This window comes from Corvus kubaryi, unplaced genomic scaffold (genome assembly GCF_017639235.1).
Source record: "Corvus kubaryi isolate FWS band 111438036 unplaced genomic scaffold, C.kubaryi_AGA036_p1.0 37357, whole genome shotgun sequence".
Lineage (NCBI taxonomy): Eukaryota > Metazoa > Chordata > Aves > Passeriformes > Corvidae > Corvus > Corvus kubaryi.
In genome coordinates this window covers 10,585,837-10,611,647 of record NW_024581117.1, presented here as the reverse complement: position 1 = coordinate 10,611,647, position 25,811 = coordinate 10,585,837, and the positions used below count along the sequence as shown (strand labels likewise).

At 41.3% G+C, this 25,811-nt stretch overlaps 1 protein-coding gene across 1 annotated transcript; it reads right to left on the bottom strand.

Annotated features, from left to right (window-relative positions):
* Window positions 1-1,745: 1,745 nt before the first annotated feature.
* On the bottom strand, window positions 1,746-16,220 carry RGR (retinal G protein coupled receptor). The gene is made up of 7 exons (XM_042033646.1): window positions 16,009-16,220; window positions 13,044-13,200; window positions 12,204-12,325; window positions 6,029-6,182; window positions 5,349-5,466; window positions 3,792-3,905; window positions 1,746-2,884 (listed from the first exon to the last, which is right to left on the bottom strand). The coding sequence occupies exons 1-7, from the start codon at window positions 16,085-16,087 to the stop codon at window positions 2,741-2,743; spliced, it is 888 nt and encodes a 295-aa protein (XP_041889580.1). The 5' UTR covers window positions 16,088-16,220; the 3' UTR covers window positions 1,746-2,740.
* Window positions 16,221-25,811: the final 9,591 nt, after the last annotated feature.

Here is a 25,811-nt window from a genome sequence, read left to right as displayed (position 1 = left end):
GGGAGCAACAGTGCACAGGAAACCATCTGTGGTGAGGTGTCTCTCTCTTGGGTGGGACAGGCTGTTCTCATCTCACTGTAGTGCACTGTACTGCATCTGCTTATTCCCAAGCTTAAAGTACTATGCTGGGCTATATGAACATGTCCTGTGTTCTTCACAGTCCATCTGTAAGTTTTGCACCATCCCTAGGTCTGAAAGTTTTCAGTGACCTTGTTACCTTGCATTTCTTCAGTGGGGCTGTAGAGGACAGCTTTGGTTGCTGCTCGGGACAGAGGCCCCATTCGTCTCAAGGCTTGAATACAATTTACCAACATTATGCTAAGTCATGATATTCAGCTTTACCCATCACTAGTTTTCAGTAATCAATATGAAAAAGAATGCATAAACCTAAGCAGAGGCACATTTAGATTTGTAGCTGTTCAACAGAATGAAGAAACAGCTCTGCTGCTTTCTACTCCCATATTAGAAAGTTTGTAGTAAGAGCAAGTCAAACATCTCTGCAAATGGTCTAAGAGCCAAAGCCTGAGGCTTCTGCTGCATGTTTTCTTTAAGCCAAGGGGACTCAGTCCCTAACCAGATGTCTTTAGCTGTTATTTATTACATTATTACAGTCTTTTTGTGTAAGTCATAATGTGTTTCAGTAGGCAGATGTGATGAACATTCCTCAAACTATGAACTTCAGACAATTCACATCTCAAATTAATTTTGCTGTATGTCCCATTGTTCTTGTGCTACTGGGAGCAGCAAACAATCATTCTGTCTCTCATCCCCTGAATCCCTGGTTCAATAATCCCTGGTTCTCTGTTCTCCTCACCAGCCACCTCTTCTGAGCCAACACTCTCCTTCATTTCCTCCCTACTGCATTCAAGCTTCTGCCTGTGTTTGATCATCTCTGTGGCGCTTTTCTAGTTTATCCTCTCTGAGTTGGAATGACCCAAACTATGCACCCTATTCACTAAGTCTGAATTACTGGTTTTCAAATGGTGTGACTGTGTGTCCTCTTTTGTTACCAATTCCTTTTTTAGTGTTTTTTAGCATTCTGCTGGGATTTGTCAGTGTGACCCCGCTGACAAGTCAGCTGGTGATTGCAAGACCTACTCAGGCCTCTTCCCTGAGAAACAGATAATTGCACGTTCAGAGCCTGTCACTGTAGATACATAGTTAAAGGTAATTTTGTGCCCAGACACATTCTTTTGCACTTATCAGTGCAAACATTTTGTCATCTGCTCACTTTATATTATGTGTACCTAAGATGTAAGTCTTAGCTGCCAGCTTTAGATGTCATTATTCTGCATAATTTTGTCATGGCATTATTCAGTGCTCTGTCAGGTAGTTTGTGACCAGATTGAGCCTCACAAAGTCCCAAAGCACATCTCTGAATGGGATCCTGCTGGTTGACTGCTGACAAAATGACATTTATTCCCTATCTCTAGACATGAGAGTAATGTCCCTTCTACCCACCGACTGTTTAGCTTTCAGGATTGTACCATCTACCCTTTTGTAACCCATAAACAACTGGTTTCCCTTTAAGTATGTTGGAAGGCATCAAAAGGATGGATCAATTTTTTCCTTGGTTAGTTTCAAAAACCCTTTCACTGTCAATGCTTGGAAATGAACCATATGACCCCTGTAAGTATCAATTAGGTTTGCTTTTTTTGTACACACTATCTCTCCTAATCTGTGTTGTGCACGTATTTTTTTACAAATGGGCAATTCTGAGACGCATCTTGTAATACCAGACAACATCAACTGACAGTTTTTCATTCCATGAGCAATATGAGCAACATGAGCAAATACAAGTGTTTAAAACGGACATTTCTGGTAGTTTAAAATACATATGAATTCTGATAATTATGAAAGTGACTTTTTAATTGCTCAGACTCTTTAATCACAACTGATTCAGTGATTGCTTTCCCTTACGTAGACCATAGGGGAATTTAATGGAAGATGTGAAGTTAATTTTTATTCTTATGACATTTTTTGAACAGAATCTGACTCATACCTCCCTTTAGTTCTCGCTCAATGTTCAACAAAAAGATGAATGTTTATGATGGACTATAAGCTTTTGATTGTCCTGCTAGGCAGCAGCTGCAAAATCTGATGTAGTTTAGTGTGTGACAAAGCTGAATGTCACCCAGTGATTCATTTGAATGGGAGCCAAGCTAATATTCCTTACTGGGGAAATATGCTCACTAAAATGTTTTTATGGAACTAGGATGTCAGATTCATGATAGAAATTTGGAAACTCCTGTTCTGGGTGCATTGAAAATGAGTTGTTCAGATGAACAAGCTATTTATACAGACGTGGTTAATACTGGCTACTGGTTTAATCTTTTAGTAATCCAGACATTACCATATGGACAACCTGCACAGATTGATCTGATGAGGCCTCACTGGATAAATGAATATCCTACTTCAGTTAATTTGCTGAGCTTTATGATAGCTTTTATGAGGAGAAAATAAATGCTTTCCAGCATATATTTTATTCGCAGTGACATATAAAATGAGACTGATGACAATCAACATGGATTTAAGGCAGCTTGTTTGACAAGCAGCTCATGATGGTTTGGACAGTTATCTGGAGGGCTTTCTTTCCATCCTTCATTGTGTGTAGCCAATGCACAGCCTTTCCAATGTGGAACCACCTTTGCACATACATATCAGAGAATGCACTCAGTTTTCTCTTGAATTTTGCTTTCAGCGATGTACTCACAGTAATTTTGTTTAATGCCATAATGGATTATTTAGTTTTGTTATCAACCTCTGCTTTCTCAATCTTCTGTCCTGTGAGGAACTGCCATATTCCTCCTCTGTAGTTCTCATTTCCCAGGGCATATACAAAGGCATCCACTGTTGGCACAGTCTTGGCAATAAGGGCAGGAATCTGTCATGAGACACAATATTTATTACTAGGAAAACACACCGAGAAGCCAATGGGCTGATTTCAGCCTATGTTCAGTTTCCCTTTACCAAAAAAAAGCCTGTTTCCAATGGCATTAGCTTGCTACTCCCAGAGAGAGGAGAAGTTAAAGCAGTTTGGCTGGTTGCAAGTCCTACTCAGGAAATTACAGTCTCCAGGAGGAAGAATTTTGGTTGGCATTGCCTGAAACAGGGATAGTTCAGTTGAGAGTGAATACAAACACTTAGGAGGAGTGGAAGGTGTGCCATGGACACCTTTGGACCGATGGATGAAGAGGCTGATGTTGCTAACACATTTAATGTGGGATACTGATTACAGTAATGCATTTGGTGACCTGAAACTGGGCTGATTTTGGGGCACTGAATGAAAGCTGAAAGGTTTGATGGGATATTACTGAGTCCCAATAGTGGTTTTGGAGCCAAGACTCATAAAAGAAAGGGGAAAAATGAGGCAGGATAACCTTAGGAGTGATTAATTACAGCTTCCTTGAGGAGAGAGAAGTATTAGAAATATGAATGAGACAAACAGTTTCTTTATAACTGTAAATTCTGAGCTGGTGCCACAAAATGCTCCTACATGGCATAGAACAGTACAGGCTACAGACCCCTGACTAAGTGCTGAAGAAAAATATCCCGACTTCCTACATTTTTGCTTGATCAAAGCAGTAATGCAATGCCTGTTATATCACTGTGCTTACCTGTTTTCACTAAAAAATGGTAGATGAACAGAATGCTTTGAGGAAAAGGACTACTTCTTACATATGTTTTTACAGGTAAACCCAGTTATCAGTAAACTGGCATTGTTCATAGAGACAGAGAGAGGAGAGTAAGGAGAATGCCATCGTTTGGGTTCTGAGGTGGCACTGACGTACCATGCGGTATTTTGGTGGAATGAACATCACATTTTCCACTGCTGCATAGGAGCACAGGAGGCAATAGGGACCCCAGCAAATGACCAGCGTCTTCAATGGTAAACCAGTATTAAACTGAAAAACAAGAGCAATAGGTTTCTTTTTGTTTCACAATCACATGCTACAACAAATGGGTGGGAGAGGTCCTGTGAGACCGTGGTTTGTGTTCAGCAGCAGGAGAGGATCAGCCAACAGGATATGGGATAGCACAGTGCAGCAGCACCAAGGCCTTGATCCTGGGCATGGGTGGGGAGTGGCAGAGGTGGCAAAACACCTTAGGGTATATCAGACAAATCAGTGTGTGCTAGATATAGAAGCCGTGGCCAGTAATTGCTGCTGAGAGGAGAGAGCAATGTGAAAATCGAAAAGCAGATTAAAAGGAATGATATTTTGCTGACTTCTTAGATGGTCTCGCAGACAAACTGTGTGAAGCCACTGCTATGGTGGTGCAACAGATGCATGCAGTAGCTGTGTTGTGGTAGTAAGATTCCTCTGTCCTTCATGCTAGGGCCCTATCCATGGTGTTCATGGCCAGCTGTTCCCAAGTATCTTACAAATATTAATGACTAAGGAAGTGATAATTTTATCCTTAAATTTTCTGTATTGTAACTTGTCTGCACAGCTACAGAATATCGTGAGGAAGAAATCACATTCTAGTGCATTTAAACTCTCTGGAAAAAAGTAATAAACATAATAATGAACACTAAGATTTGTTCAATAAATATATAGAGGGCACATGTATTTATTCCAGTCAGCTACAAACAAGTCTGCCTGGCTGTCTCTGTCGATATAACATTTCTCTTGAGAACTGACTGTCTTTACTGAGTGCATGGGTCAGGCTGTGACCACCAGCCATGTGTAGTGCCCCAGACTGTATGGCCTGCACCTCAGCAAACAACTCATATAATCACCACATTACATTCCCATAAACCTGCCACACCAGAACCATTCCTTTGTTTCCAGCTCATAAAGATTTCTGAATTTCCTCAGCCAAGTGTAAACACAGTGTGTACGGGAAGGCCCTTCTCCCCCATGGGGTGCCTGCGTGTTTCCTTGCAGAGCTGCAGTTCTGTCTGACTTCCTCAACCATAAACCAAAGACCTGTAGCAAAGCAGGAACTAGCAATCCTTCCAGAGATAAATTTCTCTGGATAAATATTGATATGCTATTGGCAAATATTCTGTAAGCTCTGTGTTTGTTTTTTGAGGAGAGTTGGACCAGTGTTGATGGAAGGGAATCTTCAGGATGACTGGTCCAACTCCCTCTTTGATGGGGAATCAGCACTAGGTCAGGGCACATGTGGCCATCTGGTAAAATGCTGACATTTCCAAGGATGGTGTTTCCATGAACTTTCTGAATGGCCTCATCCTGTGTTGCTCTACCCTCCTACTTAAGTAGCACTGGGGGGTTAGCACAGAAGGAGCTGAGTCAAAGTCTTTGTGAAAGAAATTGGGTTTTTTTAAGGACTTTGTCTCTACTGGATGCAGGCGATTGCAGGGGCTGAGGGAGCTTTCTTACCTTAAAGTGCCCAGTTTTCCTGAACTTTTGGTGTATGGACTGATAAGCCGTCATCATGATGAAGCCTGGGATCATGAAATTGAAAGTGGACAGAGCAAAAAGGAATGTGACATAGTTTCTGGAAAAGGTGAGGAGGGAAAGAAAAAAGAGGGTGTTAATTTCTCTTGAGTGCATCCCTGTAAACTTGCTGTAAGTATATACCAAACTGTATTTTTAAATTGGTAAAACCAGTTTTGTCAATGTGCAGCATTTGCTGATGGCCAGTTAAGCCATGCTGTTGTGTGCGGGATGGATTGTGTCGAAAATCACAACAGCTGTTTGTATTCTAAACTCAAACACCCCTACGTGGACATCTGTGCTGGACTGCATAAAGCCAAAAGCATTCTGAAAGAGTTTCAAGCCCTAAACCCAGAAGAGATGCAGTGTATAGATGAGTGAGGGAGTTTCAGAAAGCTGAGCACCCTCCTTTCCCACAGAGGAAGCTGACTTTAGCTGTTCCACATGCCACCATGCAAGTCCAGGCAGCCTTGGGTGATGCCTGGCTTGTCCCAGCTGCTGGGCAGGGACATCTCCCCCAGCAACAGTGGTGGGCACAGCTGGGGGTTTTGTGTGCCACCAAGACCATCCTAGGGGATGACAGCCTCCACTCTGCTCCTGTGGGAGCTGGCCCTGGCCCTCACCTGTCCCCTTTGCTGTAGTCCAGGGTGCAGCAGGTTCGGAGGGGTTCGTAGTTGTATTCTCCCCACCCCAGTAAGGGCATTATGGACCAGAAGGCAGCAAACAGCCATGCAAACACCATCATGGAGGCAGCCGTGCTCCACTGCAGCCTGCTCCCTGTGGAAGAGAAAAGACGCTCTCCATGCCCCGAACAAAACCACTGGAAACAGCTGTCAGGCCCTTGGGCCTCAGGCAGAAACAAGCAGGTGTCTGTGTTTTGTATCCTGAAGCTGACCCAAGTCTGGAGGAATCAGTCTTGCATAAAATATGAAGGAAGCTTTTAGGAAACAGCGAACTGTACTTCCCTTTTGTGTGTTTTACTGGGACAAACGCTGTATTGCTGCTCGGTTTTGCACCACGTTGGAGATACAGCTGCTGTTATGAACATTATATTCTTGTGTTTTGGGAATGTGTTTAAGGACACAGATGAGGCAGAGAGTAGAATGAACAGGGTGATGCAATAAATAGCGTTTGAAGAAACAGAGTCCCATTGCAGAGTGTGGGTCAGATCAGAAACGTGACTCTGCACACACTCCCCAGCCCCTGCCTACTTCCTTCCTGCCTGGCCAGGAGTGCAGGGCATGTGGGGATATCTAATACACCCTTTTCTAAAATTACTGGTCATCAATATACATGTGTGTATATATATATACAACCTGACAACAGAGCTTGTTCTAAAACTACTGCTGGACAAGTAATTTTTCCCCTAAGATCATCACTTATCCTCGGAAATGTGAAGCTCAGCATTAGTAATTTTTTTTCTAATTTTATAATAAAGTGTTCCCTTGTGCCCATCTCATCCAGTTCCATCAAATACCATAGGAATGAAATGAAATGAAAGATTGGAAACTTCAGAAGACACAGGAAGTATTTATTCATGGAGAAGGCAGTCAGGATTCCTTGCTGCTGCAGGATGTTGTGCTAGTCTCGCTGCTTGCATGTAAAAAGATCTGGATAATTTTGTTACAGACCCACGTCTGTCATCCTGGCTGTGCTGAGCAGCCCATGACGCCAGCAGCACCAGCAAGGAGAACAGTGACTTTCCTCAGCACTCCTTTCTAATCAAATCTCCCATTACGGACAAGTAGTGATGCAATTTTCACTGAGGCTGGGAAGCAATCTTTTTGTCTGCCCTTAGACAGCAGCATCATGACAGGAGGCAGGAAGATTCAGGCCAATTCTGAACTTTCCCTCAGAGGTGAAGGACGGGGGATGAGGTGCATGAGGTGAGTCCCTGCCATGGGGTCAGACGTGGCTGACTCGTGGGTGAAGGACATGTGGGGGCCTCGTAGGCTGGAGATCCCCATAAGGGAGCAGCTCCAGGAGGAACCACAAACTCTACAGTAGCTATTTTGTGTTGTACTGTTCTTGTATATTTTAAGAAAGGAAAATAAAGGATGTTAGTGAAACTGCCCTTTTACAGGAGTTCTGATTCCATCCCTCTCCTTTTTCTTATCTTCCAGAGGTTCTTCAGGGGAAAAAAATTGAAGTTTGAATTGCATTAAAAATCAACTTGGAAAATTCGTTTGGTGCAGGTGTTCAAAATTAATAATGGGAAAAGACAGTTGTACACATTGCAATTTAAATACAAAGGAGAATTAAAATCCTTTGTATGAAATAGTCTAGGTTTTATATTTGGTAGTTGCAAAAAACATTTTACTTTTTTAGTAATTTAAAACATTATTTTGGAATAAGTACTAATGAAGAATTATTAATACGGACTAATATCTGTCTTTTGTATGATTACTACATAGAAGATATACTTTGGCTGCAAAGGCTTAAATATTGCTTTGTAGTACTGGCATAAAATGACTCTAGAATTACATAGATGAAAATAAAATAATAGTTTTTGATTTAGGAGACTAGAAATACAAGTGCAACTTTTTAGTAATTTGTAATTATTATTAAACTCCCAGTCCAAAGAAGCAATGTAGCCTAAGCACCTTCTTACTTTAGTGTTTGTGCCTTTTCTGTGAAAAACTGTGAGGAAAAGTTTATTTTAGTTACTTTTCCATGGGAGTTAGGGATCATAATTTTCTTATAGATGCAGAATAAAAGAACTATGCTGTAATGGAGGCTGGCACCAGGCATGTCTCAACAGCCTGCCTTTGGAAAGCTCGTTTCTGGGGCTGAGCTCATCTTTTCTCTCCTCTCACACTTAAGGGGCCTACTTTCGATGCTCAAAGAGGAGAGAATCAGAACTAACAAAATTAAATTTTTCCTTTTGGCTTTGACCTTTTGCAAAATGAGATTAATGGTGAAGTAGACCTGGTGAAATCAGCTGCTGGTTGACCCTCCAGAAAATATTTACACACACATCAGAAGTAGCTAAAAATGTGTGAATGTAAAATTACACAAGCTTGAGATTATTTTGGTTTTACTCAGAAAAAACGCTTTCAGTACAAGAACAGTGAAAGAATCCTGCTGTGTTCACGTGGCAAAAATGTTTTCTCCCCTGAGAAAGCCAAGAGCAAGAGCTCAAGTTGAGAGCAGTTCAGTGGTTTTTGTGCACAGTAGGCCATTGCTTTACCTTAAATACCTTCTCTTGGCCTGATAAAATTTAATGTAATAGGCGTGTAGGTCCTAATTCAATTAAATCATATGTAGGGAGTTCAGCATATGCTTACAGATATAATTCCTAATTAGGGCCCAGTGCTGGCAGTTTGGTCCTTTTAAGTCTAATCGCTCTTGTGCTCTGGTTTTCTCTCTTTGAAAAGCAAAAAGGAAGCCTCTCTTTTCCACACAGTGAAATATTAATACAGGGAATTTAAAATGATTTCTCTAATTGCTTTGGAACAGAAAGAGTGCTCCCCCATCATTCAAAGATTACTAAAATTGTAATGCCAGAAGCTGAACTTTTAGGAAGTGCTATATAGAGCAGGGAACCTTAATCCTTTTGATCATGATGGCCAGTTTTTAGTGATATAATCATAAACTATATCTCCATGTTTAGTTTGTGGAAACATTCTTTTTTTTTTTTTTTTTTTTTTTTGTAAGATTTATGATTTATTCAAACATTTAGCTGATTTTTGCAAAGTGAAAAATACATCTCTGACACTGTGGCTAACTTTCAGCTAGATTTCAGTCTGCTGTTCAAAAGCAGTGTCTCAAGTAAAAGGTCAACAGGATTTTCTATGATGGAGGGGGAAAAAGTCCCTTTTCCTCATTCTTGCAAATGGTTATTATAACTGTATAATATTAAGTTACAATATGTTCCAGGACAGTATGGTTTATACCAAACTTTATGACATGCATCATTTAAAATTAGCTAAGTTTGTCAAAGACAGAAATATCTGAAAATCTGCTAATCAAGAATATATATCAGTCATAAGTAAAATAGGTGTTAGTACCTACTTCATCTGCAGTGCAAAAAGCACCAGTCACTGGTGCTCACAAGTATTCATTTTTTGTAGGAATAAGAAAGCTGTAATGTGTAACAGCTACTTTTGTGCATATAATTATAAAAAGCTCTTTAAAATAACTTAATTAAGGGATTTTTTTTCCCTGTGGTTCTCCATGATCTTAGAACTGTCTTGGTGATTGCCTCCTGCTTCAGAGAAAAATTCAAGATCTGTACAAACATTGACATCTTGTCAGGGAAAACTGATACAGGTGCAAAGCTAGATGAAGGGAATGTGGCAGGGTGGCTGCAGTGTGACAGGAGTCTAGGATTTACTCCTAATTTGACAGAGCTGACAGCTTCAATTGGAGCAACCCAGGTTACCTTGGTTGTTAAGGATTAGATAAAAGTCACTATAACTCTACTTTTTGAAATTGAGTGCTGCTGTGAAATCCCTGCTAGTTTTGTTGTCTTCTCTTTTAAAATATTGAGAGAAGTACTGATATAAATCACTTCAGATTTACTGTTTCCTCATAATTCTTAAATGCAAGTTAAAAATCTTTGGTATTTTTTTCTTTCCTTTTAATTTTGTAACTGTATGCTGCACTTATGAACTGACCAGGATCCTTCTCCTCTTCACAAGCTTCTGATGGCACCACGAATGGTCAGAGAGGGAGAACTGACAATGTCTACCTTGATTTGAACTGTCACCTTCTCTCCTGAATACTTGGCTGCTGAGAGGCAGCTTCCTCAGAATTTGTGCTTTTCTTCTTCACCATCAGGCACTTACATAAAACTACTTCTGTTTTCTCCTTTGCCCCCAATGATCAAATTTTAAGAGCTTTTTTTCCCATCTTGCTAGAGATTGACATTGATACCCTTCGGAATCGCCTGCTTTTTCTACTCTCATTGCATAGTTTTAGGTTATTTCTGTAGTTCTCTCCTCTTTGCTGTGAAAGTAGCATCTCATAAACCCCAGAACCACACTTAGGGGATGAAAAGAGAGTTGCCCAGTATGGTTGCCTGGAAGTTAAAAAAAAACAAGGGAGGGGAGAATAAAATATCTTGACCTTCTCCGTCATATGGGGTGATAATACTATTTTCTTCCATATGCCAAGCAATGTCAACCTGATTTCTGGTGGGTGACTTGTCTAGTTACCAATACACTTTAAAGGTAGTGCTTTGTCACTTAGGGTTGTGCTGACTTCCAAATCTAAAAACCTGGTCAATTTTCAGAATGTTGGTGAGCAAATTTGTGTTATTAGCATACAGAATGGTTGTAAAGTTCCAAGTTATCCTATCATCATAGTAATCTCTCACATTCTCATCAGCTCTTTCTTCCCAGAAATACGGATAGTGGATAATCAAGTGCAAAGCTGAGGAATGCCACAACAAAGTTGTTTTTGGGAAACAGTGTGGACATAACAAAAAAGCCTGGGGATGATGTAATTGAGTCTGGAAGGAGTACCAGATCTTGGGGAATGAAGATAAAAGGCTGATAGCTTTGATTTTTAGGTAAAGCTATTTTGTACCTTCTGTACAGGCATGCAACTCTCACCAGTGTCAACAGGAGTTTAATGTATGGATTGAGAACACAGTATAGCCTGTAGGCTTGGTATGGCATATCTATGAAATATGACTTAATCTTTTTTGCAATCAGCATGTGAAGAATTGAACTAGCAGGGGCTGGTTTTACTGGAATAACCACAGGGCATGAGCATCTTCTGGGTTTCTGGTTTTGTTTTGTTGTTCAAAATGTTCACTATAGGAGCCATGTTTGGCTATCAGTTTGTAACAATTGGAGCAAAGTAAAGAAGCTCGTGCCCTTAGGGTTCTTCTGCCTGTGCTCTTAATGTACTGTATGCTCTTGACTGGAGGAGTGCATGACACAAAAGCATTAAAGCCAATGTGGCAGAGTAAAATGTCTTTCCCAGACATGCTTATTTTCAGGCTCTCTCGTAAAATACAGATGCTCCTCTCCCAGCTCCAAATGCATTTCAGTGTCCAAGGGGTGTTAGTATGGATTTCGCTCACAGCCTGCATTATTTGGGGCCTTTGTCTAGACATGAAAAAATACATATCTTTTCCTGAGCTGAATTCCTGTAAAAATTGCAGAACAAAAATGTTGGCAGCCTTTCCACCCTCAGCAGGATCATCAGACTGACTATATTCCCTGTGTGGTTTGGGTGTGTTTTGCCATTTGCTGCTAAAATCACATGTAGGCTGTGCCTGAAAGGCTGTGTGGGTACAGATGTCTCTTGCACCCCAAAATACCTGTGTGTTGCACAAAGGGGCTGCTGAGCTCTGTCTGCCCGATCATGCCTCTGCATGGGCTCTGTTCCAGTCACCATCTCTGCAGAGGCAGCTCTCTGCTTACACCAAATTTCTCTATAATTAGTAAACTCTGCATGGACATGATGATCTGTTTGGTGCACAGCAGGGTGTTGGATGAAAGCCCAAGATGAATAGATTTTTCTTCAATATGAGGAGTTGGATTTTTTGAGGGGATTTTATTTTAAAGATTACCAATGGGTTAAGAGAAAGCATGGCAAGAGGGTCACAAACTGGATGCGATGATGATGAGAAAGTGTCTCCTGCAGGTGGTTGATGATTGCCTCCTGTATGGGAAGAGGTCCTTTGGAGAAACTTTTTATATTTGCTCTATCTAGTGTGTAAGATAAACAAACTTATATATAAGATACACAAATAATAACTGTGTGCTTGCTTTGATTCTCAGAAATCTAAGCCAGCTTTTTGCAGGATGTGGGTAAGGTTGTGAGGTAAATTGAAGCCCTTACTTGTACAGTAGTGATGGTATCGGTCCCAGGCGACGGCAGCGCTGGAGCTAATGCTGGCCAGTGCTGTCAGGAAGCCATGGAATCCATGGATTTGACAGCCATCGGAGCCATAGGGCCAGTATCTGTCAACAAACAAGGAATATATTAAGAAAACGACAGAGAAAGGTGAAGACATGTTTGGAAATTGCATTAACAGAGAGGGTAAAACGATAGCCTGTGCTTATGCTATCTGTCTGAGAAACACTGTGAAAGATGTTACTGTGCTTGCTTTTAGGCATTTGCCAGCATTTTTCTTGCTGTGGTGTCTCTTACAGTACAACAGCTATTTGTATTCTTAATACTGAGAAGAAAATATAACCCTGCATCTGTGTATTGAAAAGTTGGGGTTTTTAAATTTGAAATGTACGTTTCATCCAATTATCTAGGTCTTCAAGATTTGCCCTCTTTGTGAGGAGCCAAATTGTCAATTTGTGCAAGTCAGCGCAACACAACAAATAGATACAGACTTGCAGACAAATTTGGGGTCAATCTAGAGGTTTAGTGAAGTGATATTTTGATACTCAAGTAGCTTCTATAACTGGTAAAGCTGTCTGGTTAAATGTCTTCTCTAGTCGGTCTCATAATCTGTCAATAATTATATGCAGTAAAATCTGCTTTTCTACTTGCCTGGTAGAACCACATAGAGTTTTGTTTTGCTGTTTCAGATTGAGGGAATGAGAAGGTTGGCTACGTGTTACGGTAGGAAGAGCGATATTTAATTAGTTAGACCTCTTAGAACTTAAGCTGTTAATTTTCATGTGGTTCTCCTGAGCATGCTTCAGGAAAACCCTTCTGCCATACCTGAGGAAGCTGGAAAAGGCAGCGATGAAGGCATTGATGCAGATGCCGCAGTCGGCCAGGGCAATGCTGAGAACCAGAAGATTGCTGGGAGTTCGGAGCTCTTTGATTTTTCGGAAAGAAATAATTGTCAAGCCATTGAGACAGAAACCAAGCAGGGCTGAAAGACAGAATTGTTTGGTGTGATTCAACTGGACATGGAAAATATCTACAATGACGCTGCTGTTTTCTTTGATGAGAGAACAGTAATTAAAGTGGAATCTTATGCTCAGGGAATAGATCTGTAGTGGTCAGTCTGCACGCAAATTACAAAAGCTTTCAGAAGAGAAGTTGTAGGTGACAGCTCAAGCCAGCGCTTCAGACTTCATCAGTCATGTGGGGCAGAACTGGTTTGATCGTATTTGTAATTCTGCCTTTTGTTATAACAAGAGAAACTGGATTGTCAGGCTCCATGCAGGGACACATGGTTCAGGGTTCAGAGCAAGGGAGATGTGGAGGAGGCAGTTTCAGGAGAGCTGAGAGCCTGCACGTGCTGCTGGTGTACACATATCCAGGCCTGACTTTGATAGAGAAATGGTTTGTATTTAATATAAATTAAAACATTCTTTTTTGTTTAAGAACAGAAATCCCTCAGCTATGTTTCAGTCAGCCTGCCTCCCTTTGGGCTTCTGTCTCAGGGAAGTCTACGCAGTGCTTGAATCACACCAGCTCAATCTCATTACTGCCCCATGTCAATAGACTATACATGAAAAGGAATAATCTAATTATGAAAAGCAGTCACTGATAGATTTAAAAAAAATAAGTTTATGTTGGTACTCAGAGAGGGATCCAAGCAACCCAAACTATTCAGCCAGCACAGAGCTGTGCCACCCTGAAATCCATCCTTCACTGGTTTAAACTCAGGCTTTGTCCTTTAATGCCCTTTTCAAAGTGACCTGAATTATTTTAGCTCTGATGAGGCTCTGACTCAACATCCAGTCTCTAAGTTTCAGTTAGATGAGAGGCACTATGTCTTTTTCTTTGTGTTCTTCTTGGAAAAAGAAATGATGTAGCACAGAAAAAATCCATATCCCCTAATTCTGTAAAGTAGTGTAGTTACTTATGCTTCTTGTCTTAATTCTGCAGTTACATAAGATGGATGATTTTTTTCTAGTCAAAAATCCTGCTTCTACCTTAATTGCATTAATGGCTGATGGCATAACCATAGTAACAGCTGATGTGTGTCTATCATTACACAACATATAACAAAATATTTCCAGGAGAAAAGTTTGGAGCCATTTGAGATCGGCTGTTTTTATTTCCTCCCTGTCAGATTACCTCCCACCCACAGGGTAAAACTGCTGTCAGCTTTCCCAAATGCAGAGAAGCCTTTAGGAGAGATATGTTCTGAGCATATTTAGAGTAGAGCTGAGAGTTATTACTATATCAGCTTTTTTTTTTTTCTATCTTTTCCCTGTTTTTGGAAGCCTCAGGCTTTATCAGATTCTGCTATCTTGAAGGTCAGCATGAGTGTACAAATAGAGAACTTACTAAATTAAAAAAAAAGCTTTGAATTTTTGTTTTTAGATCAGCAAATGTGTCCACTTAATAAAGTGAATGTAGCTCTTCACCGCAACCTTTTTTTGCAAACTGCACTTAGACGCTGCCATAAAAAAAGGAGAGGTCCTATTGCCTTTGTCTCAGAATGTTTCAGAAAGTGAATTAATCCTTGATTATTTAGCTTGGTCTTCTAACCCAAATGACAATAATAAAGTTTTATTGCCAATCTACTGGGCACATACTGCCTAAAACCCAATGGAAAATACTTGTGTTTAGTAAAACATAAATGTATCAGACTATAGCTAGTTTAAACTGAAGGTTACCAGGGAGTGCTTTGCTTGAACTTCCACAGCTGCAGGTCCCCAGCAGGCTGCAGACCCCGGCGCAGGTCAGGGCTGGCAGGGCTGTGGTGCCACGAGCAGGTCCTGCCAGCGCCCAGTGCTGTCCCTGTCCTCCTGCTGCTTCCCACCCCTCAGGATTGGAGTGCAGAACCTGCCAGGCCCTGCCAGGCTGTGCACATGGCTCAGGGACTGTCAGCCAGGCTTAGCCCTGGACTCTCTTTAGGCAGCAGCCTGCCCCTGGGCAAGAAATAGAAGCTTTTTCCTTTCTCTTCCAAGGAAGAGTGTCTGACAGCATTTCCAGCTTTCCTTTGCGGCCAGATATGAGCCTGGCTGCAAGGGGAAGGTGAGCACCCTTGGTCCATGTTCATGGGGTGATCTAATGAGCTCATTCTGATGGTGCTTACAGCTTCTCCTCCTCTGCTGTTGGGCCCCATGATTCCCACATCCCCCTCTGAGCAGCACTATGCAGGACGGGATCCCAGGCCCTGGGACTGACACCAGCATAATCCCAGCTATAAGCCTTTCCTAGCTGCCAGGTAGATAAAAATTCACAGTTTTGTTGCAGTCTCACAACAAGTGGCATATCACAAGAAAAGATCACAGTGGCTAAATTAAATTGATATGATTTGTTACCTTTTACCCAGCAGCCATTAATTGAAGTGCTACTAATGTAGTCTGGATGTATGCTAACAGTTTATAGGTTTTTTTGGAGCTATCATGTTTGATTATAAGACAGCCATCACAACCCACAAAACAAGCAGTACAATTTTATTGAGAGATTATCAGTCATTTCAACTTCTTTCCCCAGAGGAAGATAAAATTGCCTTTAAAAGTGAAAAAATCCCCCAAAAACTTACATCCCAAATTCTTGAAAAGAGAGCTGAGTAGCAAGTACTTCACTGCCACAGCTATGCATAGAGCTTGCAGCTCACTGATTTACTCACCAGAAGTACAGGTGATGTAGCCACAGTAACCAGGGTCAGCATACCACAAATGCTGCTGTCTACTTCAATTTTCCTTTCCCCCTCTCACCAAAAATAATAGGAGGAAAAAATCTTATTGCTGCCAAGGTCCCACACCGAACTTACCTTCTACCAGCAGGGCAGTGCCAATGGCAAACACTTCTATTTCAGTGAAGCCTTCAGGGAGAGAGTGTGCAGTGACCATTTTTATGATAAATATGCCAAAAGATTTAACCTCTGCCCTCTGTTATAGCTGTAGGGCTGCCTTTTCTCTGGATCCCTCTACTTTCAGTAGCCCAAGGCTTCTTAAAGGAGCAGCTCACGTGCAAACACATGCTGTTATTATATAAAAGCTTTGGGGTTTTTTCTCCTGCCACTACAATCCCTGCAGGAATGTTATTAATGATGGGAATAGCATCAACCCACACTCCCCCTTCCCCTGCAAATCGTATTTCAGACACCAGCAAAATGAAAGCATTCATTGCAATTACAACAAGTTCTTTGTAGACACAAGATTAAGAAACCTGTCCAGTTAATTTTGCAACACTGGAAAAGAATTAAAGGTTGTGGGACAAAGGAAACATGTAATTGGGGAGTGACCTGAAAAACAAAGGGGCACTCATTGAGTTGATAATTAGAGGAAAAGTATGAACCAATAATTTCTGCAGCTTGTGGATCTTCCCCTCACACATGTTTTTAGAAACTGGCCAGTGTATTTTTCTGGCAATGACTGTTCTCTATATTAACATATTTCTTCTTTGTAACTGAGGCTTAAATTAATGTGCACACTGGCACAGCCTGTTTAAAGGCAAACACAAATTACTGATTTGGGGCCCTAAACGTACAGGGATATGAGTGAGTTGCTCAGTGGTGAGCACTCACAGGAATCACCTTACTGTCCTTTTGGAGATGTTTGGGGACTGGAGTCTGGGTGTACAGTGGCTCTGGAGTATGTGCAGTGTGCAGCCTGTCCAGCCTCCAGCTCATTGACTTAACAAGGTGCCACTAGCATGATCGTTGCCTCCTTGATCCATAACTTTCTTCATCCTGATAATCCTACTGCAAAATGGGAGCAAAAAGGGAGCTGAAGCACAGGGGATATTAGCTTCCCCCATCTCAGGCCCCACACTGTGCTGACCTGGCTCCCAGTTGATTGAGGTTTCAGGCAGTGTGAATTTGCTCCAGATGCCATCAGAGCTTGTTCAGGTCTCCTCACTACATGGTGAAGGTGCATTTGTGGTCAGTGCTGTTGGTTGAAATAGTGGTGGGTTTTTGCAGTTTTCCTGAAATCTGTACTTTACAGGTTGTGATGCCCAGGAGAACTGATTAGAGCTTCAAGGCTGTTGTGAAACCATCTTGCTGTGTTTTTTGATCTCTGGTATTCAATTTACAGCTCTTTTTGATGTAGGTAATTGTCTTGATGGATATGCTCTTGGATTTTGAAGTAGAATTCAGGAGGGCATGATATATGTTAGGCTATACAGATGTGTGGTTTAAGCAGAGTACAATTACATTGCACCACATAAATCCATTGTTATGTTTGCCTCTCACTCACCTACATGTCTTGATGACAAAGAAGGTGACAGTCCTGCCTCCTAGCAGGGCAAATGAGTGATCCAAACCTGTGTTTTAATAGTGATCCATTGTATGTTCTTGCAAAAAATTAGTGCTAGATTTTTTAAATGTGCTGTAAATCTTTCTAGTGTGATAGTTCTGAAAATGGATGGATCATTGTAATGCTTGTCAACATAAAGCTGCACAGCTCTTCTAGACTGGGGATAAAGGACACAGATGTTTGAACTGCCCTCCTGAGGGCTGTCAGGTACTCTTGGTTTCCTGCCACTGTACTTCACTCCCAAGCAAATCTCCCAAATGTGTTACACTGCTGGTAGTTTTTGTGGCATGTATTAAAGTCTGTGGGGCAGACTTTGCTCATTCCAAAACTATTTCTTCCATGAAAGTAGGCTACTACCCTCCAGCCCCCTTGAATTTAACAGACCTTTATTAGAATGATTATTATTAACTTTTTGACTGCTTTTCTTCAAGTATCTTAACAATTTTCATGTCTAAATCTCATTTAATGTATCAGTGCAGAGTCTAATTACACAAGTCAGTCATAGGCAAACTTTCCAGGGGTGGTTCAGCATCTGACTGAAGTGAAATCCATGTCACCAGAAACTATATGCATCGGTCTCTTAATGCCTTTGCTGATGCTGTGTTAAGCTGACTTTCTAATGGTACGTTGAGATAGTATGGAATGATACAAGGTATAACTTCAGTTGTAAGTTCAGGTTATAAATGGTTTTCTTCAAGCAAAGAGGAGGTGCAAATAAGGAATAAATTATTGACTTTGATAGAATCTTCTGATGATAGTTCTTTTTCCAGTTGGTAAAACAAAGCTGCATTCATTTCCTTTCTGTCCTTTTTATGTAAGACATAACCTCACATCGTGTATTCCTGTGAAGTCAGGGAAAACATGCAAATGATAACAGGTTTGCCAAAGACATTCAATAACTCCTTAGCAATGAAGTTTTTAGTGATCCCTTTCTACTTTATGCACTCTTTCAACAGCTACTTGCTCTTTCCAAATTCAGGGGGAAAGGTCTTTTGCTCAACCTGATGTTATGTTGTAACTTCATAATTTGAATTCCACTGATTTCCTTTCTGCATCAATAACACATCCATTTTCTTTTACCCTCTCACTTAAGAATATTTCACTGGTTACTAATCTGTTTGCAAGGAATATGCAGAAAAAAGATGTGATCAGTTCTTGCCAGATGTCCCTATGGGTTTCATAGAACTGTATGGATTTGGTGAGAGCATATTAATCTTTGTAAAATATGCATTGGTACAAGCACAACAAGAAAAGGTGCAGTGCAAAGATAACAGAGTGCTCATGCACTCTGAATTTTCTTCAAGCAATCAATGCTGATTACTGATGCAGTATTTATATTCACAGCAAGAACTTTGCTAAATTGATGTATTATTATTCCTCTGCCATCCGAATCCTTTCTTCTGATTCAGGTTTAGCCAAATTTGACTTTTAATGTTGAAATATGCCTTTAGATGGAAAAACTGCAACATTTCAGCAGAAGCAGGCTGGGAATGCAGCCACCCAGAACTGCAGTTTGGTAGCACAGAAATGAGTGGTAATCTTGGTCCTCATGGGAAAGGCTTCTTGCCAAGGAAAGGTAACAGAAAGCGTATTGTCTGGAGACCTTCCAGTTGCAGTTGTGTGAATTTGTTTCAGTTTTGTAGGAGTGATAGGGACTGTGACCCAGATTGTAAATAGGTGCCTCATGTTGGCCATAGGAGGGATGATGCATGGAAAAAATCATCACACCAGTGTGTGGATAGGCATCAGCCCTTAGGAAATGCCCGCAGCCCACATAAAAACCCTTCTTCTCAACACTCTGGCAGTGTAACATTCTTCTCAATCTGATTTTCTCGGCAGCTGCCTCAGAGCTGTTGGAGAAGATGTAGTGGTGAAGGCCTGGGCAGGGCCAAGGAAGCTGGGGGCAGGCAGGAGCCAGTGCCTCTGCTTTTCTGGAGCAAGGGTGGCAGCCCCAGGTGTGGTGGGGAGGGTACAAGGAACCCAGAGCAGGATGGGGACCAGGGGTGGGAGGTGCTGTCTGTGCAGAGGAAGGTAGAGGAAAAGGCTTACTTGCAAGTACAGAGCTTCAAGGTCAGGGATAATAGCAAGGAAAGCTCCTTGGCCATGCTGAGCGAAAATGAAGGAGCTGTAAACTCAGTGGGAAGTGAGAAAGCCAGAAGGGGCAACGGCAGAGGCAGAGAAATGCTGTGTGAAAGGCTCTTCAAAAAAAGGACACAGCTCCATCACGTGCTCCCCAAATGTCACATATTAGCCCTGTGATTGGCTCTGTGAGGATGCAGGGCCTGGGACCCAGCAGCACTGGGAGTGGCTTTCCTGCCCACTGCTGCACCTCAGTCTTTAGAGAGTGAGAGCTTGCTGTAGAGCTGAGGAGCATTGCCTCTACTGTTTGAGTTACCTCTCTAGAGACAGGTAGCTTAATTCACTGTAAATTGAATACAGATTTGATAAATACATGTATATCCACCCAGGCTAGAAAATTAATGAAGTTACTAGAACATTTATTGCATCCTAGACTTCTTAGTCTTTGCTGGATGTACCAATCATGATTGTTATCAAATATATATAATTGTTGCCCATATCTGTTACCCATCCCTCAAAATGCATTTTAGACACCTATAAATGTGTTTTGCTTTCAGTCAGCCTACTAGTTTTAGGGTCCTATACATATTCACAGTATAATGAAATATTCTATCTCTCTCTGCTGAATAGTGACATATTTCAGGACTTTGGAGGAGAAGGCAGTCCTATAGAATGCAGGGTATACCTAACAATGTTAGTGTATTTCCCCCTTGGGGCTGAGACCTTTCTACTACAGAAGAATCACTCCTCCAGGGATTGCAGTTCAAAGACCGGTACCCAGTTATCAAGAAACCCTCTGCTTTCAAGCAGGGTTTATGCTTCTTTGTATTAAGAAAGGATTTGCACACCAGCTCTCCTGTTTATTAGTGCTTTTGTAAAAATCAACTTGATTTTCAAGCAATGTGATTCTGTCTGAACCATTCCTCAATGAGTCTATGCTACTGACCATGTATGTAAATGAACTTCTAGAGCACATATGACATAAGCATGTCTTTTTTCCTGTCACTGTGGTATTGTATATCTTGTTCATCTTAGCAGTCTTCTACCAGTGTCTGGGTGCCAGGGTTTCCCCAGATGTCCTGCTGATATTTCCCTCACAAACATAACCTAAGCCAGAATTCTGCATAGCTTTCCTCAACTTCAGTGTAAGATCTGTGTTCACTTTTAGAGGGATTAATCACATCTAAATTTTTTCTCATATAAAACCCAAATGTGTTAATTATCTAGTCTAAGCTATGCTTTCTTTACTGCAACAGGATGGAATGGGCAGAGAAGAATAACCTTAAGAGAATAAAAATACACAAGGTAAAAGCTTTCATTTTCTCGTGGTCCCTGTAAGACTTGCAGCTTCCAGGAAATTTACTAGAACTGCCACAAGGGTATGTACTCAGCCTGCAAAATCTCGGGGCTGTATTCAGGTAAGTCAGAGTAGGAAAGCTGGTGATTGTCAGACTGGCAAGGGGGCAGAGGGTTGCTGTGTAAAACACTGTGCTCCATCTGCACTCAGGAGCCAGATAAACAATGCTGGAAGTTCTTCTTGCATGCCTGAAGAAGCAAAATAAAACAGCCACTGTTTCCTAAGCAGAGGTGATTCCACAGGGCTTAGACTAGTACTATTAAGGTCCAAATCAGAAAAGGTGGTTGCAGTCAGCAATATTGCTGCGTGACTCCTTCTGTCATGCTAAGGATGCTAAGCCCAAAGTTAGCTGATTTCGTTGAACTGAAGGAACTGTTGTACTGAATTTTAGGCAATGAAAGTACAATAGAGATATGTGGCCAGGAATATAAACCTAAGAAAGCTTCACTCATTTAAAATATGTCAGATATGACCATGGTACGTCCAGTCAGTAAACTGGACTATAGTAGACTTGTATTTGGCCGAGGCATCTCAGAGAAGAATAGTACTTTTTTTCAGTGAGAATGATGCTGCTGGACAGAATGTATGCTATTCTAGGTGTACGTTTGGTAACTCCTTGATAATCAGTTAGTGTCCAGCTTACCTTACTGTTTGCTGAGGGGCTCCTTGTGCCATGGGACCTGTAGGTTCTGCAGCAGTGTCATGGATGCCCAGCACTTCACATTTGTGAAGACAAGGCCTCTCTCAGTGCCTGAGCCCAGAGGGAGCAGACAGGGAGACACCAGGTGGGTTGGTTTACACCCTTCCATCCTCTGCCAGGCTTTGCCTCACTGGGCACTGCTGACCACAGTGGGGCCTTGTGGGGCGGCTGCTGCTGCGTGGACAGAAATGGGTCAAGTGTGGCATTCATGAGGGAGGTGTGTGAGTTTATCTCCCCCGTGGGCCAGAGGTCTGCCCTCACGTCTGCTCTTCTGCACCGGCTGTGACAACCAAGGTAAATATGCACAAAAGAATTACCACTTGTAATGTTGCATGCCAAAAGCTGTGTGGGTTTGTTTTATCTCTTCAGCATGTCCAGAGGCCTGTTAATGACTTCGATCCTACAGGTCTGGAGGAGCTGCCTTCATCAGCATTAAGTGCAAGATCCAATTTAGAATGACGTAACGCATTAACATGCTCTCGACTTGCATCAGTGGGAAGGTTTTTCCACTTTACAACATGTGCCCTGCCAGAAGCTTCTTGGAGATGCGTTTACCTAATGAAAACGATTTAGTGTCTGGTCTGTGTTGCCTGCTAATAAAATCTTTCATACAAAATCATGATAATAAGGTATTTTATGGCTTTCATTTATGCTAATATATGCTGTTTGATTTGCTTTATGCCATATTTTTCTAAGTATATGGAGAAAAGAAGTAAAAATAAATTCTGTCCAATTGCCATATTAAAAATGAGTGACTTAGTGGAGCATGCTGCGTTTGTCACTCAGGTTTCGCTCTAGAGCTCATGAGGAGAATCTTCTGATTCTGTGTGATTTCTGGCTTCAAAATATCTATATAGGGAAAAAAATGGAAACTAATGTCAAATAATTAACTTAATCTTATTAAATACAAAGCAAAATTTTTTCTCTGAATTATAACCCCACCTAAGAAAGATAAGAACGATTGCCATGTGCTGAACTTTGCTGACAGTAGACTTTGACCCCATTTGCTTTGCATTTACTTACACCAAAAATATAAACAGGAGATCTGGTTCTTCTCAGGGAATGCAAAACAAATTCTTACACTTCAGATGAATGACACTTGCTGAATGCTTCTTTGTATGTTTTTTCCTACAACTGATATTTTTAGTTTGGTGCAGAGAAGAAACTGTTTACTTCCCTTCCTAAGTAAACAGCACAGAGCACGATTTTTATGATTTGGAGTGCAGAATGTAAGTGAAGAGCCTAACTCCCACTAGTTTCATTATGGAATGGAATTGTCTGTCATGAAAAAAAAATGTTTTTACTCTGCACTGCAAAAGGTAGTATTAATTTTAAAGTCTCAAATAAATATCACCTGCACTTACAAGGAAATTATCTAATGAGCGCTCATTTTACATTAAATAGCATAATGAGTGAGTAACTGTTCAGTAGTTGGGAGGAGGTAATACACTTAAGCCTTAAAAATACCATGAAAATCTAGAAAGCTGTGGTACTGCAAACAGTGCTTCAGGACAAACCAGAATTTTGTGTAGAAGTGAATTCATAGTCTGTTGAACACAGTAACCAGATTTTGCTTCCAGTTTTATTTCTTCTATCTCCCTGAATTAAGGAGGAAGCATGGATATAAGCAAAAGAAGCATTTTCTTGCAGCCCACTCATCAATGCTGCCTCATGCACTCCTTGAAGTGCAGGTACTGGCACAAACATCTACCCTTACAGTTTTAAGGATCTCATTTCATTTCCTTTTTTTTTCCACTAATTCTCTCTGTTCTCTTCTGCTTGCTCCATTCTGAGACTTCACCTTGAGTACTGCATCCAGTTCAGGGAATCCCAACAAAAGAAGCACCTGGACCTGCTGAAACAAGTCCAGAGCAGGGTCATAAAGATGATCAGAGGCTGGAGCACCTCTCCTATGAAGACAAGATGAGAAAATTGGTGTTGTTCAGCCTGGAGAACAGAAGGTTCTGGGAGGCCTTGGAGCAGCCTTCCAGTACCTAAAGGGAGCCGACAAAAAGCCTGGAGAGACTTTTTGCACAAGGGCATGTAGTGACAGGACAAGAGGGAACCACTTTAAACTGGCAGAGGACAGGTTTAGATTATATACTAGGAAGAAATTCTTTACTGTTTCTGAAGCAGTGAAGTGCTGGAACAGAACGGCCACAGAAGGTGTGGATGCCCCATCCCTGGAAGTGTTCAAGGCCAGGTTGGATGGGGCTTGGAGCAACTGGTTCTAGTGGAAGTTGTCCTTGCCCACTACAGCAAGTTTGGAACCTCATTATCTTTAAGGTCCCTTCCAAACCAAATCAAACCATTGTGTGATTCTATGGTCTATGAAGCCTGTGAACCAGGGGAATACACCTGCTCCCTGTGCACCAAGGCCTTCCTCCTCCACTTCTTTCTCCTCCAGTTCCTTATGGCCAAAGCCTACCTGAGCTGGTTTCCACGCCTCCTGATGAACCTTTTGTCGAGTTTCCTCAGGATGAGGGCAGTCCCACTCTCTTGACTGCTCAGATCAAGCTTAACATGGCTGTATCTGTGGCTTGACACTTAACCCATCATTTGCATCATTTGGTGGTGATGTATCGATGACAGATTGTAAGATAATACAGTCAACAGGGAGGGAAAACTCCAACATGTAAGTGCTGATAAAACATAACTGAGTTATTAGTTGACTGGTCCTTTTCCCTCCCTTCTCCTCCTTTTAAAGACATACTTGTGAATACACTCCAAGTTGTGAAACCTGTTAATGTTACCTCTTTTATTTATCTGGCTTTTTAATCTCTCAGCCTAACTCTGGTCTTTCTCTTTCTCGTTCAGAAGTGACTCTGTCATGTTAAGTAAATAGCAGCTTTCTTGACAAAGTGCAGAGCATTAGCTGCTGCTGCTAAGGCATGCTTTATTGATTGCTGTTGATTTTTACAAATTAAGTTTACTTCTACTGCTCCTGGCATTTAGTTGTAACTTAGATGTTTCATTAGTGAGGCAAAATTGAGGTTCACAAAAGCAAACCTTACAATACAGTTCTGCTTTCTACAAGTTTATTATCCAAGAGCTCCAATGGAGGAAAACTACTTTAATCAGATGCATTGAAAAAAATATAGATGCAAGAGGTTAATTATGTTGCATTGCCTTCTCAAGTAGAATTTAACTTCAGATGTTTCAGTCAATGTTGTGAGTATTGAACTGAGGCAGACTCTGGGCAGCAAGGCAAGTTGACCAATGAGTACACTAAAAAAACCAATAAGCTTGGTCTTAGCTTGGAGATCATTAAGGGAACTGAGAAATCGTTAAAGGTAGAAATGGGACCTAATGGAAGTCAATGAGAGAACAACTATGGATATTTAATGAGCAGCACTGCATCATGTTCTCATCTCTTCAGAAATAAATAATGAGATACTTGTATTTCTCTTTGAACAACAGTAAATGTAGAATGTGAAACTAGCAGGGGAAAAAGTAATCCTTTGGGTCATCCTCTCAATAAATGATTTCTGCAAGCCTTAATTAATTATCAGAGTAACTTGTGAAACAAGCTCATGTGAAACCATGGCACCATAAAATGTCTGTTTAATAGTTAGCCCCAAAACCACATCTAGATTACTGTGAAACTTTGAAAGTTCCTTACCCAGAATTATTGAAAAATTGCCAGCGTAATCTCATTCTGAACACAGGATGAATTGTGCATGAGAAGAGCTCAGAAATCCTGGCGAGCAATCTTTGTTAGAACAACACTGATGTAGCATAGTCATTAACCTTCAGGTAGTTTGTTTGTAGATAGGTGTGTTACTGCTGCACTTCTGAGTGGTAACTCCTGATTATATATTTCAAAAGGAAAAGCAGAACCAACAGGTCTGCAACAGGGAGGAATGCTGGAAAAGTGAGATGAGTCATCGGCTGACCTTAAGACAGAGCTGAGCTTTTCTTAGCATTCTTGAAGCTGCCACACAGTCCTGCATCAGGTGGCACTCCCCAAAAGGGTCCCTTATCTGAGCTTTGCTGTGCCAGCGAGTCAGAGCACAGTGGTCAGTCCTGCAGGTGTGTGCTAGCCCTGGCATAAGGTGAAATATGTACATATTTACTGGGTTATTTAACTGTTTATCAATATCAGGCTTGTTGCCAGCAGTTCAATAATTGCTTTATCAAACTAGGAGTTTTTAAAAGAAAATACAGCCTTTTAATAG

Excerpts from the sequence above, each read along its gene's own strand:
- RGR (XM_042033646.1), bottom strand. The coding sequence starts at position 16,087 with ATGGTCACTGCACACTCTCTCCCTGAAGGCTTCACTGAAATAGAAGTG. Across the intron at positions 5,467-6,028 it reads GACTACAGCAAAGGGGACAG|AAACTATGTCACATTCCTTT; the intron begins GTGAGGGCCAGG and ends CACCTTTTCCAG. Across the intron at positions 2,885-3,791 it reads TTCCACCAAAATACCGCATG|ATTCCTGCCCTTATTGCCAA; the intron begins GTACGTCAGTGC and ends GTCTCATGACAG.